Source organism: Indicator indicator, chromosome 29 (assembly GCF_027791375.1).
Source record: "Indicator indicator isolate 239-I01 chromosome 29, UM_Iind_1.1, whole genome shotgun sequence".
Lineage (NCBI taxonomy): Eukaryota > Metazoa > Chordata > Aves > Piciformes > Indicatoridae > Indicator > Indicator indicator.
The window spans coordinates 11,894,449-11,911,061 of NC_072038.1; the positions used below are offsets into that span (position 1 = coordinate 11,894,449).

The 16,613-nt window shown below is 50.6% G+C and overlaps 1 protein-coding gene across 1 annotated transcript; it reads left to right on the top strand.

Annotated features, from left to right (window-relative positions):
• The first annotated feature begins 942 nt into the window (after nt 1-942).
• On the top strand, nt 943-1,347 carry TMEM100 (transmembrane protein 100). The gene has a single exon (XM_054393994.1). The coding sequence runs from the start codon at nt 943-945 to the stop codon at nt 1,345-1,347; it is 405 nt and encodes a 134-aa protein (XP_054249969.1).
• Nucleotides 1,348-16,613: the final 15,266 nt, after the last annotated feature.

The window sequence follows — 16,613 nt, forward strand, 5'->3', positions numbered from 1 at the left end:
ACTTGTAAGGACCCTGTTCCTTTTGCATTAAGCCAATTTCAATGGCAAGCTGACAGCCTGGTGTTGATCAGCACTGAATCATCACAGAATGGTTTGGGTTGGAAGGGACTTCCAGTTCCAACACCCTGCCAAAAGCAGGGACACCTCTTACTAGATCAGGTTACTCAAGGTCTCATCCAACCTGGCTTTGAACACTTCCAGGCTTGGAGCCTCCAAACTTCTCTGGGTAACATGTCCCAGTGCCTCACCACTGTCATGAGGAAGAACTTCTTCCCAATGTCCTGTCTAAATCCAGCTTCCTGATAGTGCTGTAATGGGAGGCTGGTTCACCAGCTTTCAGCTGGCATTTGCTGAGTGCAGGGAACTGTCTGCATCCCCATTCCCCCCACACCCAGACCCCAGGCATGACCATCTGAATTTTTTTGCTTGGCAGCAAGTGCATTGAGCAAGGGTTCCCTGTGCACTCCTGCTTTGTGCTGGGCCAGTTCTTGCCCATGTTTTTGTGGCACAGACTGGAGGCAGTCAGTGTAATGCCTGTGCAGGTGCATATGTAAAGAAACAGTGTGGAAAAGTGTGTGAGCAGGAGTAGAATTTTTAAGCAGAACAGCCTAGGAAGTTTCCCTACTCTTCAGAAGCTGTAATGCCATAGAAATCTAAACTGCATCCAGAAATGCTGATGTTAGGAGGTAACTTACAATGCAGTTTGGCCCACAGTGCTTCAAGGCTGGTGTCTGCCTTGGTCTGTGACTCTGCCATGAGGATTGGCTCAGATCCTCCACAATCAGCAGTGTTCCAGTTAGTCTTGGGCATTGGTTCTGGTGGGATCAGTGTCTGGCAATGGTAACACTTCTAAGCTGAACTCCTGCTCTTCTCTCCACAGTGCAGTGTGTGCTCAGCAGAGCCTGCTCTAGCCTAAGAGCTGACCAAGGCAAGGCAACCAAGATGACAACCGAGCCAATTAAAGAGATCCCGGGCACTCCGAAGCATCCTGCTCCTGTGACCATGGAGAAGAGCAATAACAATGACTGTGTGATCACCACCATCCCCCTGGTCAGTGAGTGCCAGCTGACCGCAGCCACGGGGGGAGCAGAACTCTCCTGTTACCGCTGCACCATCCCCTTTGGTGTGGTTATCCTCATAGCCGGCATCGTGGTAACCGCTGTGGCATACAGCTTCAATTCCCATGGATCCATCATCTCTGTCTTTGGATTAGTCCTCTTGTCATCAGGACTCCTTTTGCTGGCTTCTAGTGCAGTCTGCTGGAAAATCAGGCAGCAAAACAAGAAAGCCAAGAGGCGGGAGAGCCAGACAGCGCTCGTGGCACATCAGCGAACCTTGTTTGGGTAGAGACCACCCAGAGAGGGCTGGGCAGAAGGCAGAGCCTCTGTAGGTCAACCTGGCTGATTATCCATGGGAGAAACTGCAGACTTTGATTTAACTTTGGAAATTAACTGAAATGAAAAGGGAATGGATTAAGAAATACTCTTAAAGACTCTGCAAGTGCTCTTAATATTTTCCTTCCTGCAGCCTTGGGAGTGATTCTTCCCAAGACAGAGGAAAATCCACTTGTCCTCCCCAGGGAGCAGGATCATCCGAACTGCAATCACCCTGACTGCACTCCCCAGCGTGCTGAGGGTGTTGGAAAGGGAGAACCTTGTGAGAACTAAGGAAATAATCTGAACTGACTTGAAATGCCAGAGATGTCCTTAAAATACACACTGTGACGTTTGACCAAGGGAGAAGCCACAGCGTCTGAAGTGACTGCAAGCTCACAGCCTGTGACTTCAACTGGAGCTGCAAACAGATCCCCCCAAACAAAGCAATAACCACCAAACCCTCTGCAGATTGCTCAATAAGCTGATTCTTATATTTTATGTAACTGTCCCCTCCTAATATCTGTGGTACTTTCCCCCCCACTCTTCCCCACCCTCCTTTTTTTTTAAACCCACTAATATTGATTTTGTTTTACTATTGAATAGCACTAGGTAGGCAGCAACCTGTAATTAATTATCTTGTCTAACCTAAATAATGAGGTATGGGTATAGCTTAAGACATGAGACTGGTTTTTGTTAACTTAAAGTGGTCAGGTTTAGCACTTTTGATTATCTTGCTATAAAATCCCAAAGTAAATGTCATTAAAATAATATTCAGTGCTGCTAGAGCTTTAGAACATCTGGGGGTTCATTGCTATCAGGGTTCTTGTTCCTTCACCTTTGCCTGCTCTCTGGTTCTCTTTGTAGAGCATCATCTGTGGCAGTAACTGAACATGAGCACTGCTGGTCTCTTCCAGAACCTTGTGGACTCTGGATGTGGGGTTGAGAGCTCATCCCTCTGGCAGCTTGGTTAACAACTCAGCTCTTGGAAGACCACTTGGTCAGTTCTGCAGACTCCTAGGCAGTGTTAGACACAGCTATTGGTGATGACTTGTGGAAGCAAAGTCATCTCTGTGGTGTTTGATGAATGAGTTTTGTGAGGATGAATCTTGACCAAAAGCAGGTTCCAGGTGTCCCCCCTGGGTGTGTCTGAGATGTCTGAGGCTGTAACTGTTGCATTCTAGAGGTCTTCCAGCTTTCCTCATGTAATGAATAATTGAGGGGCTGGTCTGAAGCAAACTAGAACATTATTTCTTCATCTGTGTCTTGAAGGACAAGAGCTGAGCCAAGTCACAGGCTTCCACCCCAGTGTGTATGAGGGTGTCAGAAGGAAGATGAGCTGCAGGAAGGGACCTTTTACAAGGGCTTGTAGTGACAGGATGAGAGGGAATGGATTGAAGCTTGAGGAGGGCAGATTGAGATTAGGGATGAGGAAGAAATTCTTGACAGTGAGGGTGGGGAGACACTGGGACAGGTTGCCCAGGGAGGCTGTGGATGTCCCCTCCCTGGAGGTGCTCAAGGCCAGGCTGGATGAGGCCTTGAGCAACCTGGGCTGGTGGGAGGTGTCCCCGCCCATGGCAGGGGGTTGGAACTGGAGGATCTTCAAGGTCCCTTCCAATCTGACCCATTCTATGAGTCTTCTCTCTTTTATTTTTCTCTCTCTCTTATTTTTCCTGATTTTTTTGCTTTCCACTGCCACAGCAAGCCAGGCTTTTGCCAGCTTTCGCCTCTCCTTTGCCCTCCAGAGCCTGTGGCCTCCACACTAGCCGTGGTGATGCCAGCTGAGCACACACCTTCAGCAGGTCACCCCCAAGCCCTGCGCTTCTCCTGCTGCCATCAGCCAGGAATTCCGCCTTAGGCGATGCCATTTCCTCTGCCCTCCCTGCCTTAAGCCGGTCGGTCGCATCCATGCCTTACCCCCGGATCTGCAGAGTGCCCTCCCCTGTTTTAAATAGAGCTGTGTGTGCAGGGAGGGCATGTTTGGAGGCAGTATTTGCGTTGCCACACTCCGTGGTTACCAGACGCTATAATAAAAGCACTTGCATCAGAGGGAAGCTGACAACACATTTTAGCACTTCCACAGCCCTAACTTAACCACAGCAGGAAGCTTTCCTGCTGCTAGCAGAACATGTTGCGTCACCAGAACATCTGACACCGGTGTCAGGTGTCAATCACTTTGCTTAAGGTCATTAAAAATATTAGGGTGTCCCCTTACCACGGCCAGGTCTTCTGGCTGGAGTGACAATTTGTGGGCAATGCTTTGCATGATAAATAATGAACAGGTGGACTAAAGGGGGGGTCTTTCCTGTTTGAAATAAGTGATTGACATTAGCAAAGCTGGATAAGCTGAAGAGGGCTGTTTATCCCCCCCAGCTCTGGGACACAATGGTTTTCTGACTCCTTCTTCCCCCTCCCCGTTTCTGTTTGCTCAGTGGAATTTTGCAGGCTGCTGGTGCTGTGTGAGGGTGCTGTGGCAGGACCACAGGATCACAGAATGCTAGGGGCTGGAAGGGGCCTCAAAAGATTGAGTCTGACCCCCCTGCCAGAGCAGGGTCATACAGGGCAGGTCACATCCAGGTGGGTTTGGAATGTCTCCAGAGAAGGACACTCCACAACCTCTGCAGGCAGCCTGCTGCAGGGCTCTGTCACCCTCACAGTGAAGGCTTAGCACCTTCAGTTTCCCAGGAGCTGGTGATGTCAGACCTGCAATGTTTTTCAGAAGGACACATTTCCAGTGCTTTAACAAGGGTCAAGGCCCTCAAACCGGTCAGCTACAAACAGCAAAATTTGTGCTTCAGCTTTTGTGACCTGATCTGGATTTGCTTTGGGGTTCGATGCCTGGCTGCTGGGTCGTGCACTCCACCAGGTCTTTGACACAAAGCTGTTTGGAGCTCCACAGCTGCCCTTTTGGTGTTTCTCATGGGAACCTGAAAGGCAGAAGTCAGCCTGGAGGATGCAGCCCTACGGAGATCACAATGACTTCCCAGTTCAGAAACACCTTCCCTTCTGGTGTGAAAAGGCTTTGAATGTGACAAATGGGTCTGGGAGAGGTTGGGTGGGAGCTGATGCAAATTTTATTGTCGCAGTTGCTCGTCTCTCCCTTCCTGAGAGCTCTGGCAGCGTCGCTCGAGCGGAGTTGCCCTCACAGGGATAGAAAATTATCCGAGAGGAATTGCGGCGGGCAGCGGCTGCAGGGCTCTCAAATCATCCCTGCAGAGCCTGAGCACAGGAAATCGTGTCTGTAACTACACCCTGGATTGCTATTGTACATGGAGCCTGTTATAGCCTGGGACAGCATTTTGAAATAATAATCAGTTTGGTGTGACAATGCTCAGCACTGGCCCCGCTCAGAACGCCCAGGGTACCGCTCCCCAGGGCCCTCCCCTGGCATGGGTTGTACCTGGCCCTGCCCCCGACACCATCGTCTGCCAGGTTTAGAAAACGAGAGAGAGAGAAAGAGTGTTGTGGATTTGTGTAAAAAAAAAATAAATCTCTGTGCTTCAGACACTTGGGAGAGGTCCTGTTGCCAGCCAGTGAAGGTACAAGAGCTGCTGCAGCTCTAGACAACAGTGAGCAGGCTCAGAGTAAGGAGTGAAGAAAGGCCTGAGAGTCTCAGCAGGATCCAGAGTCAGGCCAGGAACAAGCTCTCTGGAATATCCAATAGTCATAGATTCAGGGAATGGGATGGGTTGGGTTGGAAGGGACCTTGAAGATCCAGTTCCAAGGCCCCTGACATGGGCAGGGACACCTCCTACCAGCCCAGGTTGCTCAAGGTCTCATCCAACCTGGCCTTGAACACCTTCAGGGAGGGGACATCCACAGCCTCCCTGGGCAACCTGTACCAGTGTCTCACCACCTTCACTGTCAAGAATTTCTCCCTGCTGTCCAGTCTAAATCTACCCTCAGCTTTGCTTATCCAGAGTGCAAGGCTACTGCTCTTTAGTAGCTAAGGTGGAAGGTGCTGCATGTGATCAGCAGGCTTCACCTCATCTGATTTCTGCAAAATAAGAAGAGGAGGACAGTGTTGGCACCCATCACTTTGCATATGTACCTCCAGTACCTCTGATGCCTTTGGAGTGTAGGGTGTTGTAGCTATAGCAGCATAAGATGAGTCCTTGTCACTTACAAAGGACTCTTGCACATGAAAGTGCATGAACAGGACACCAACTGCAAGGATGATGTGAACAATTGTCTAAATCCTGGCAAAACTTAGTGCAGACTAAATCCTACAGCCTAACCCATATGGGAGAACAATGGTCTTAAACTGCAGAATCAACTTGAATTTTTGGCTTTTATTCAGGTTGTTGATGTCACTATTAGCATGACAGAGGACCTAATCCTTCCTCTCCTGAGCAGCCAGTTGGAGTCCTATTGTCCTCACTTGTGCATCCAAACCTTTGCATTTGTGGCAAACATAACATTTTTGAAAACCACTTTTTTGGGGGTTTAATTGCTTTCACTTCTTAACTCTTCTGAGACTAAGAGAGAAAAAGTGTTGAACTTTAACAACAGAGAGGGAAAGAGGAAAGAGAACAGAAAACAGCAAATGCTGGACACTGCATAAATTCATGGTGGGGACAGGAGAGCTTTACACAAGTACCTTGGTGAAAGAGACTTTTAAAAATGGGTCTTGCTTATGTTACATACTTGGCTGTATCCTCGGTTTCACTCTGTCATAAATTCTTCGAATGGGTTGGGTTGGAAGGGACCTGAAAATTTACCCAGTTCCAATCCCCCTGCCATGGGCAGGGACACCTCCCACCAGCCCAGGTTGCTCAAAGCCTCATGCAACCTGGCCTCGAATGCCTCCAGCGAGGGAGCATCCACAGCCTCCCCAGGCAACCTGTTCCAGGGTCTCACCACTCTCACTGCCAAGAATTTCTTCCTAATCTCCAGTGTCAATCCACCCTCCTCAAGCTTCAATCCATTCCCTCTCATCCTATCACTACAAGCCCTCGTCAAAAAGTCCCTAATCCATCAAAAACCAAACCAAGTCAGCACAAGCAGAGCAGCCCTGCACCACCTCTCCTCAGCCACATTCCCTTTCAACCTGAAGTCCTGCGTTTGTGCAGGGAGTTAACAGCTTTCCTGGAAAACTGGCCCATGACACGATTTCCTTGTGAACTCCATCCACCTGTCATGTTAGGGCTTGGTGCGCCGCCAGCTCTGGCAGGAAATAATAGGCAGCAGGATGCTGGTGTGTGTCGATGGCCCTGACCCTCCCATTCCTGAACATGAATAAGCCCTGGAGCTGCGAAGGCGTCAGCGCCCGCGGCCAGCCGGGTCCGCGGCAGCGCCTGGGTGGGATCCCTGCACGGCCGCTGAACAACAGCCAGCAGCCTGCCCGCGGCCACCGCGCTGGGCTCGGGCTCAAGTGACTGCTGCTCTTTGTTCTGACCCCCCTGCGCTCCCCAGGGTGGTAACAAAGGGGACAAGGCACAAATGCCCCTGTGAGGGGTGAGCCGAGGGTCCCCAGCTGGGCACAACAGCTGCCTGCGACAGCCTTCACTGCTGCTCCAGGGAAGTGTGCTGCCAAGGGTCCCTGAGGGCAGAGGGCTGGAGCACCTCTCCTAGAAAATGGGCTGAAAGGATCGGGGGTGTTCAGCCCGGAGAAGGGAAGGCTCTGGGGAGACCTCAGAGCTGCGTTTTAATATGTGAAGGGGACCTACAGGAAGGCTGGGGAGGGGCTGTTTAGATGGGATTGTGGGGATAGGACAAGGGGCAATGGTTTGGAGCTGGAGTAGGGCAGGTTTCGGTTGGACATCAGGAGGAAGTTCTGCACAATGAGGGTGGTGAGAGACTGGAACAGGTTGCCCAGGGTTGTGGTGGAGGTTCCATCCCTGGAGACATTCAAGCTCAGACTTGCTGTGTCCCTGGGCAGCCTGCTCTAGGTGGAGGTGTCCCTGGGGGTTGGACAAGATGAGCTTGGAGAGTCCCTTCCAACCCCATGCAATCTGTGAATTTGTGTGGCGTGGTTTGCAGCTAGCAAAGGTGCATCTTTGCTGTTCAGCATCTAGCAGGAGAAACTCCTGGGAGATTAACTGTTGAGATAAGGGAGCCCAAATCATCCCTTAATGACCTGGGGTTCAGTCTGTGACATGGTGCAAACTGAAGGATGTGTTCTCCAAGGCTGCCTGGGTAGTTGGCATCCCCATATCCCTCAGAGGCATTGGGCAGAGTGCAGAGAGGAGGGCAGGAAGACTTCTTATTCCCACTTTCCCCTCTGCCACACCACATGTGACAAAAGCCATTTAGATCCTCATATGGCAGTTCTCTGAGGTACACAGAATATTTATCTGCAATGTTAATCCTCTTGCTCCTCATCTGGAAGCTGTAGGAGACAGCTGTGTGAAGGACATCTCATTTTTTAACCCAGAGTCACTACTGCAGGTTTTAATCACTTGAGCTGTCCTGTGTTGGTAAAACTCTAGGCTTAAGGATCGTGCACACAACATTTGCTGCTTTGAGGACACACAGGCTGAGATCTGTGTATTTCTCTATGCATACTTCTGATGCTTGCAGCATAAAAATGCACTCCCCCAAAGGAAGCTTCTTCACAGAACTGGTGGCTGGGAGCCAGAATAGTTGCTGGAAGGGCCGGGCATGTTGGGGCTGCAGCTGGAATTAAAGTTTTCCTAACACCTGCTCACCACCTCCCCTCTCCCTTGGCAGGCTGGGGGGTAAGAAATGTCAGCTCCCAGCAGCCAGCTCTGACTTTGTGTGCTGAGATGTCTGCTCCTCTGAATCGAGCCAGGATCAGTTTTCCTCATCTTCCATGCAATGGAAGAGCTGAAATCCCACTGCAGTTCACACTGTGTGGCTCCAGAGCTCCTCAGTCAGGAGTGCTGGGGTCAGACACAGAGCCCGTGGGAACAGGCTGGCTCCCCTGGAGTCGGTGGGGTCTGTTATCTGTGACCATCTGTGCTGCCACTTCTGTTTTGGTTTGAGCTAGATGGAGACAATGAAAATTTCATTCTTTGCCTACCAGCTGATGGTGCTTCAAAGAATGACCTCTGCTATCCACAGGCAAAGGACTCCCCAGCCATCACTCTGCCTTGCAAAATAAATGTGTAAGGAAACATCTTGGTCCTGGAGCCATTTCCCTATAGTTTTCAGGAGGGGATCAGTTGTTGCCTGACCTGGAACAGAACTTAAATTTAATGAAATCCAGGATGGAAGCAAACCTGTGTGCCCAAAGGCAAAGCTGCTGCAGTGCCTGATGTCATTCCTGTGCCTGGTCAGAAAGTTGGGCATGGTTCTGGCTCTTGGGGGATGAGTGATGAAGTGTAAGAGGAGCACCATCTTCATCTGCCTTGGAAAAGACATTTTAAAAGCACCCAAAGACCTAACCCCCAAGCTTTTATCCCTTGGCAAAACATTTCAGTTCCTCCATCACAGCAGCCAGGACATGACAGACATCAGTTGTCACTAGCTCTGAGTGTTATGAAGCCATCAGTGCTGGGCACAGAGTTCACATCACCTTCACTGACCTGCTCCAGCTCTGCCCCACTGTGCTGACACAGTGGTGCTAAGGTGGCTTTCCTGAACCTGAGCTGCTTGATTGTATCAGGCAGGACTCAAGGGACTTATCTCCAGACACAGAACAGTGCAGCTGGACTGTATAGTGACCAGGAGTGGAAGCATAAAGCCTGGAATTCAGGATGGGACAAAATAAAATGTGGGAAGACCATGTGCATGTGTGTTCTGCTCACACTCAGGTTCAAGCAGAGCTGGCACTCCAGAGGAAGACTGAAGCACTTTGGCAACCAGCTTGGAAAGGCTCTCACCATTGCTGCTCACAATGCAGCCATTCCTGGTCTTTGTTTGTCTGTGTAAAGTAGATGACAGCCAGGAGATCTGGGCTCCACAGAACCTTGCCACTCACCCTTGGAGCATCTGGTGAGTCACAGCATGTTGCTGCTAATGCACTTCTGGTGGTGGCTTTGTGGGACTTTAGGGGAACTAACTCATCATTTCCCATGGGCCTGGGGACTTGATCAGATGGCATCAGTTTTCACTCAGGTCAAAATGGTCAATAAAAAGCATTCCCATGGTGGTGGCAAAGCAATTTGTGCTCCTGCTGAAGACTTACTGCTCCATGCCCTTTGGATTACAGCAAGATTTCTCCTGTCAGAGCTGCAAAATTTAAAGCTGGCACCAGAAGTGGCCCTTGCACCAGGACTGCCCAGGAGCTGGCAGGTAGACACTGCCCTGCTCACCCAGTTGTGTTCTACAGCCCCCCTGGATCTCAGCACCCCTCCCAGATGTCATTGTGGTTCCACATGGCTCAGATCTCTTCATCTCACCCTTATGGGTATGTTCTGTGAGCTTCACTCTCAGCCAGTGACAGCTGGTGGCAGTGGGTGACAGCAGGGTGCTGAGGGGAGCTGGGACATGCATGGCCACATTTCCCATGGCATGGGTGAGTAGCCTGCCACTGCTGTGCCAAGCCTTGTGCACAGGTCCTGCAGCCCTGAGGATCTCCTGGCTGTGCCAGAGCAGCACACTTGTGCCCAGCCTGGGGACACCAATTTGGGCGTTTTTAAGCGCCCTCTGCTGGAGGTTGCCTGACTGCCACTGGTCTGCTCGCTGACACTGGACTGTGATCAGGGCATGGAGGCTGTCAGAGTGAGACAGGAACACTTCAGCACCACTGTGCTCCCACCACTGATGGACATCCCCTCTGGGGGAACCGGAAAGCAGCCTTCCAGTACCAAAGAGGGGCTGTAGGAGAGCTGGAGAGGGACTTTTTACAAGGCCTTGTAGTGATAGGACAAGGGGCAACAGCTGGAAGAGAGGAGATTGACACTGGAGACTAGGAAGAAATTCTTGGCAGTGAGGGTGGGGAGACACTGGCACAGGTTGCCCAGGGAGGCTGTGGATGTCCCCTCCCTGGAGGTGTTCAAGGCCAGGTTGGATGAGGCCTTGAGCAAGCTGGGCTGGTGGGAGGTGTCCCTGCCCATGGCAGGGGGTTGGAACTGGGTGAGCTTTAAGGTGCTTCCAACCCAAACCTCGTTCTATGATCCCATTTTGGGGAGGTAACAAAATCAGAATGACTCTGTCATTTTTTTGTCATTGCTTTGCAATTCCAGACCACAAAGAGCTCTGATCCTTGAATTTTTTACTTCTCTGTTCTGTGCTGTTTTGAGAGAACTTAACCTGCCTTGGGCAGTTCTTTCTCTCCCTTTCTGCCTGTGCAGCCTCTGCTGCTGCCTCGCTGAGCCCCGGCCCCGCCGCCAGCACTGGGTTCAGCAGAGCAGACTGTTGGCAGTTCCAGTTTCCTGTAGCACAGGCAAACCTTTTGTATTTTTTCTCTTTGGGCAATTTTCTTTTTCCCAGTGTCAGAAGTGTGTGAGGCCTTTGCAGCTGGGAAATGCATGTTGCAGGCAGTGGGGCCAAGTGCACAAAGAGAAAGGAGCCTCAGTCCAAGTTGCGACACCGACATCTGGCATATAGATTTGACATCTCTGTCACCTCCTCTGCTGGACAATGCTCTTGTCCCCAGAGTGAATTCTTTGTTAAACACTGGAACTCTGCAAATATGACTGGCATCAGCTCTGCAGGGGCTTTTGAAGAGTTTTGGCTTGCACAGAGCATTTGAAAGAAGTAAAATCCCCTCCTCAGGTCTTCCCAGCATCGTGCTCTGAACATGTTAGGAAGAAATTCTTTACAGTCTCATCCAGCCTGGCCTTCAATGACTGCAGGGAGGAGGCAGCCACAACCTCCCTGGGCAGCTTGTTCCAGAGTCTCACCACCCTCCTACTGAAGAACTTCTTCCTCAGCTCCACTCTAACCCTGCTCTGCCTCAGCTTCAAACCATTCCCCCTTGGCCTGTCTCTAAACACCCTCAGGAAAAGTCTCTCTGCAACCTTCCTGTAGGATCTCTTCAAGCATTGCAAGGCAGCTCTAAGGTCCCCCTGGAGTCTTCTCTTCTCCAGGCTGAACAGCCCCAGCTCCCTCAGCCTGGCCTCACAGCAGAGGTCAGCATCTTCTCTAAGTTGACTTTCTCTTGCAGAGAATGGAAAGGAAAATCTTTACTCTTTTGTAGGCTTTTTTCAGCTACTGGCAAGTTTCCCTCATTCTATTTGCTATATGAAGCACAAACATGGGCTCTGTGTTTGTGTAACTCAGTCTTATCATAGGCTGGTGGAACCCTTGGGTTGTGTTTGCCAGCCCTCAGCTTGTGCCTCAGGTTTCTGGATCTATTAAAAAATGTGCAGGATGGGCTCATTAGCTGCACTTCCCATCAGAGCCAGGCTCCTCATGGCTGAAATGAATCCAGATTTGATTGTCTCAAAGCTATTTTGTCAGACATCATTTGCTTGCTTGGCTGGTTTTGACATCTGTTCAATTCAGCAACATCTTATCCCTCTGCATGTACACAAGCAGCCTCCTACATCCTTACTCTGGAGATGATCTGAAAATATTAACATCTCCCAAGTTTAGAAACATGCCCTGAGCAAACCCACCTCTCAAAACAGGCAATTTAAAGAAGCTGCAGCACTTCCTTGGCTCTGCCTGATCATAACTTTATTTTATGATATTAATCACCAGAAGGTATCTTTGCTTTTGATATTAGCCACTAAATCATATCTTTGGTTTATGACATCAATCACCAGATGATATCTCTGTCTGACTGGTGATGGTAACAAAGCTTCAGATTTCCATCTCACCAAGGCTGGACCCACAGTTGTCTGTCTGCTGACTTTTTCATCAGAAAAGGAGTTTCATCTCCATGACAGTTTTATGGAACTGAGGAAAGAAACTGATCTCCTTCTCTAAAGCAAACTGGGCCAGGAAGAGGATGAGAAACCTGAGCACTTCTCTTATGAGGACAGGCTGAGAGTTGGGGTTGTTCAGCGTGGAGAAGAGAAGGCTCCAGAGAGACCTCAGAGCAGCCTGCCAGGATTTGAAGGGGGCTACAGGAGAGCTGGGGAGGGACTTTTGACAAGGGCATGGAGTGACAGGAAGGGGGTGATGGCCTCGAATTGGAAGAAGCTGGATTTAGATCAGACATTAGGAGGAAATTCTTCCCCATGAGGGTGGTGAGGCACTGGAGCACCAGAGAAGTTGTGGAGGCTCCAAGCCTGGAGGCATTCAAAGGCAGGTTGGATGGAGCTTTGAGCAATCTGGTCTAGCAGGAGGTGTCCCTGCCCATGGATGATCTAGAACTGGATGATCTTTAAGGTCCCTTCCAACCCAGACCATGAGAAGAGAAGCTTATTCCTCCCAGCCAAATGTAGGAACCTGTCAGGAACAGATGCCTCCAGCAGAGTCACACAGATTCACAGATTGCATTGGGTGGGAAGGGAGCCTCAAAGGTCATCTTGTCCAAGCCACCTGCAGTCAGCAGGGACACCTCCAGCCAGAGCAGCACACAGGGCCAGGACCCATTAATGGATCTTTCCACACTTCTGTTGGGGTTTATCCAGAGTGTGTGAAGAAAGAAGATTCATCTGCCAGGAGCATGCAACTGCACCAGAACGTGTGAAAACAATCCAGGGACAGGGAATTCAAGCTTCAGGGTTATTTTTCTCCTAGTGAAAGTCATTTGCTTTGGGGCCATCCGTTGAGCAACCCAAAACCCCAGCAGAGCCACAGGCTAATTGCAGTCTAATCACATTGCAGTGAAACTGCAGAGTAATCACTGCTGTCATTGCTGTTAGCTGTCAGTCTGTCTGTCTGTCACCAGCAGGCAAGCCAGAGGGAATGGCTACCTGTGGTGCACTGTGCTCAGAGCTGAGGGATCTCCAAAAGCATCCACGTTATGCTGTATCTTTAACATGCTGTGGCAGGGTTACATCCTCCACAGCCCTGTACCTAGACGTGGGAAAGAGAAATGTAACCAATTCCCCTGCTGACCTTTATCTCATTGTGTCTGTCTAAAACAGGAAAAGCATGCCCATTGGCTCAGCTAATACCTTCAATAACTGAAAGGCACCCTGCTAGTCCCAATTCCTGACTACTTCCTGGTTTCCTTCCCTCCTGGCCAGCAGCAGCTTGCATCTCTATATTTATACACATATGCAAATCCTTCATTCCAGACAGGTCTCACCCAAGAGAGCAAACCCATCTGGGTGGCTCTTCCCAAAGCACTGCAGAAGATGGGGCTGTGGAAGGACTGATCCAACCCTCCAAGCTCCCCTTAGCTGCTCTTTGAGCTGGGTGGTTGCTGGAGTGTCTGTTTGGGATGCTTCCTTCTGCAAAGCTCCAGCAGCCATCAGTGGGTGTCCTTGGCACAGCCCCCCCAGCAGCGTTAGCAGCCCAAGTGCCCAGAGCTGACCCAGCAGCAGTGCTTCTGCTTTTCCCCTCCTCTCTTGCTAATCCAAATATGTTTCATTTAGTCCCTTACTTGCAGGCAGCTTGTGCTTGGCCGCTGGCTGGGGGAGCTGAGCTGTGACTCAGGCTGGGGCTGTACCTGGGCTCTCTGCCTGGGCCTGTGGGGACCAACGTTGCTTCCTCTGTGGGCTCTACACCCATGGGGATCATCTGGGGGACACTCACGAGAAACAAAGCTCCTTCCAGCCACCCCCAGTGAGCACCCTCCAGCCCTTGTCACTGCAGCCTGAGGTGGCCTCTTCTCATGCCTCATTCTCAAGCCCTGAGCTCTCTGAGCTGCTGGTTCACATGGCCCCAGGACAGGGTCCAGGGCTGTGTTTTGGCATGGCCTGTGCAGTCTGGACCTCTCCTGAAGATGGCAGCCAACAAGCCTTGTGGCTTGCCAGGCAGACATGTGCTGGAGCTGTCATTATGAAAGATGCAGTTTGGGGACTCGCCTGCATGAGTGACTGTTTTGGGGTGAGTCAGATCCACAGCAGCACAGATGTGTGGCAAACGGGAAGAAGAATCCTTCCAGCTCTGTGTAAAATCTCAGCTCAATTTATGTTAGAAGCATCAGAAGCTTGCAGAGGCATTTGCAGAGATACAGCCCTTGTGTTTTGAGGGAAGGCAGCAAAAAAGAAGTCAGTGCAGAGTTAAAAATTCGTTTCCCACCTTTATTGCACAGAGGAAACGTGGCATGGGATGAAAGGAAGAGCTTTATTTGCTGCTGAAGATCTTAGATTCCACGTGGCAGACAACATCCAAAAATCTGAAGTCACTTCCAGAACACACAGCTGCTCCGTGGGAGCTCTGCCTCCCATCTGACTGGGCCATATGAGACCATCTTGGTGGCAGTGTGGGGACAGGAATGTCGTCATGGGTGCTGGACTGTTTTCCTGCTGGGATTTGGTGACACTGTTTTGTAATGCTAGCCTTGGGGAGAAAAGCTGCTCCCCTGAACTAGCACATTCCAAGCTGCCTGCACGAACCCTCTGCCTGAGGGACCTGGGACTCGGGAGACACTGATGGCTCCCAGACTTTTTAGGGGTATCTTAAAAGGTGGTGGTTGTTAGGTTTGGGTTGGTTGGGTTGGGGTTTTTGCCTTTTTTTTTAATCTTTATGTTAAAAAGGTCTTGCGTCAGTTTGAAGACTCAGCTTGGCAGGGTGCTGGGGCATCTCATGTCAGCTCCACTACCACCCAAAAAGGTCGGAGCAGGTGATCCCTGGGGTTCGTTTCAAGCTGGCATTCTGGCATTCTGTGTATGCTCTAGCTTGGGCTGCTGGCAAATGAAAGGAATTACTGGTTGAAATCCTGGGAATGGTGCTTTCCTCAGGCTCAGCTTAGAGGGTCTGAGCTGAAGGGGTGTGGTTCTCTCCTAAGAGACCATTACTGTAGGAGTTAAAACTCTGAGTGTACTTCAGTGCTACTGAAAGCCAGAAGGGCTTGGCATTGACTGTGCCTTCTCCAGGGTGGAATCTCAGTCTGAGGCAGAAGGCAGTGTCCTCTTCCAATTGCATGCTAAATTCTGTCACCCTAACCTTTGTGTTTTCTACCATTTGAAACAGATCTGGAGTTCAGGTTTTGGGGGGTTTTGAGGGGGTGTAACCACCCAAGGTGGATTTTCCCCTGTCTCACTCTTGCAGTAAAAGAGCAGGAGGTTTTTTTTTCCTTCAGACACTCGTGTTTAAACAAATTTGTCAGCCACTGCTCTGAAAGATTGATGGATGACTAACAGATCTGAGCCCAGCTGCCTGTGAGGTCTGAGCTGTGTGGGAGAGGAGCTGGGGCTGCCGTGCAGCCACTGCTGTCAGCAGGCACAGGGGGGACTCCAGCACTGGGCAAATAAATCTGCCAGAGCTGAGGGAGCCAGGGAGAAGGTGACAGCCCTGGGGAGGGAGGTGGTGAACCTGTCTGAGTGCAATGAGCTGGGGGAGGAGGAATGGTGAGGGGTCTCTGGTTTCAGTAATGAGTTAGGTCCAGGAGTAGAGCAGAGCATGGCCACTGTGCTCTTCCAGGGATGGAGGCAGCCCGATTAAGAATGCTTTCTTCAATTGCTGACAGGTCTGTGTAAACAAAGCTTGCATGGGCTGAGCTGGGGCTTACAAGAGGTCATTGCCTTCAGTTATGGTTCAGCAGAAGGGAAAATGGAGCTTGAGCTGTTTGGAAGGTGGAGAACTGGATGCTCCCAGCCTGGGTGGGGATTTTGGGGGTGTTACCAGGCAGGCTTTGCCTGTGTGCACTTCCCAGCAGGTCACAGCCCAAGGCTGGTTGCTCTGAGCTCTCTGCACCATGATAACCTCCCCTGGAGCTCCATGTGGGGGCAGCTACCACTGAATGGTGTTGCCTTATGTGAATTAAAGTCGTGTCACTCAGCCACTGAACGAGTGGCTCGGAGCACAGCTCCTCAGAGAAGGCATTGCCAAGGCACTGGGGGATGCTCCTTGCTTTTGCCATTTCTGTACCAAATAGGTGACCTCACTCTGTGCCTTAGCCCAGAGCCAGAGGCAGTTCTTGCAAACACTTTTTCAGTAGGCTCTGCTTGTTCTCCCAGCATGTTTCATTTCTTTCCATCCTCCTTGTCTAGACCCAGCAAGGCCTCCAAACTTTCATCAACACTCAGATTTTTCCCTTCATTCAAACCACAGAGAGCTTCAGCAAAAGCCCATCCAGGTTCTTGGGAATTTCCTGCAGTCCTAAAGGATACAGGAGCTAGCTCACAGGTGAACAAAGTGTTTCAGTGGGCTCCTCACTCCCAGAAGGACATTGAGGGACTGGAGTATGTCCAGAGAAGGGACACAAAGCTGGGGAAGGGTCTGGAGAACAGGGCTGGAGAGGAGCATCTGAGGGAGCTGGGGGTGTTTAGTCTGGAGAAGAGGAGGCTGAGGGGAGATTTCATTGCTCTCTACAGCTCCTGAGAG

Coding starts and splice junctions, on each gene's coding strand:
- TMEM100 (XM_054393994.1), top strand. CDS start 943: ATGACAACCGAGCCAATTAAAGAGATCCCGGGCACTCCGAAGCATCCT.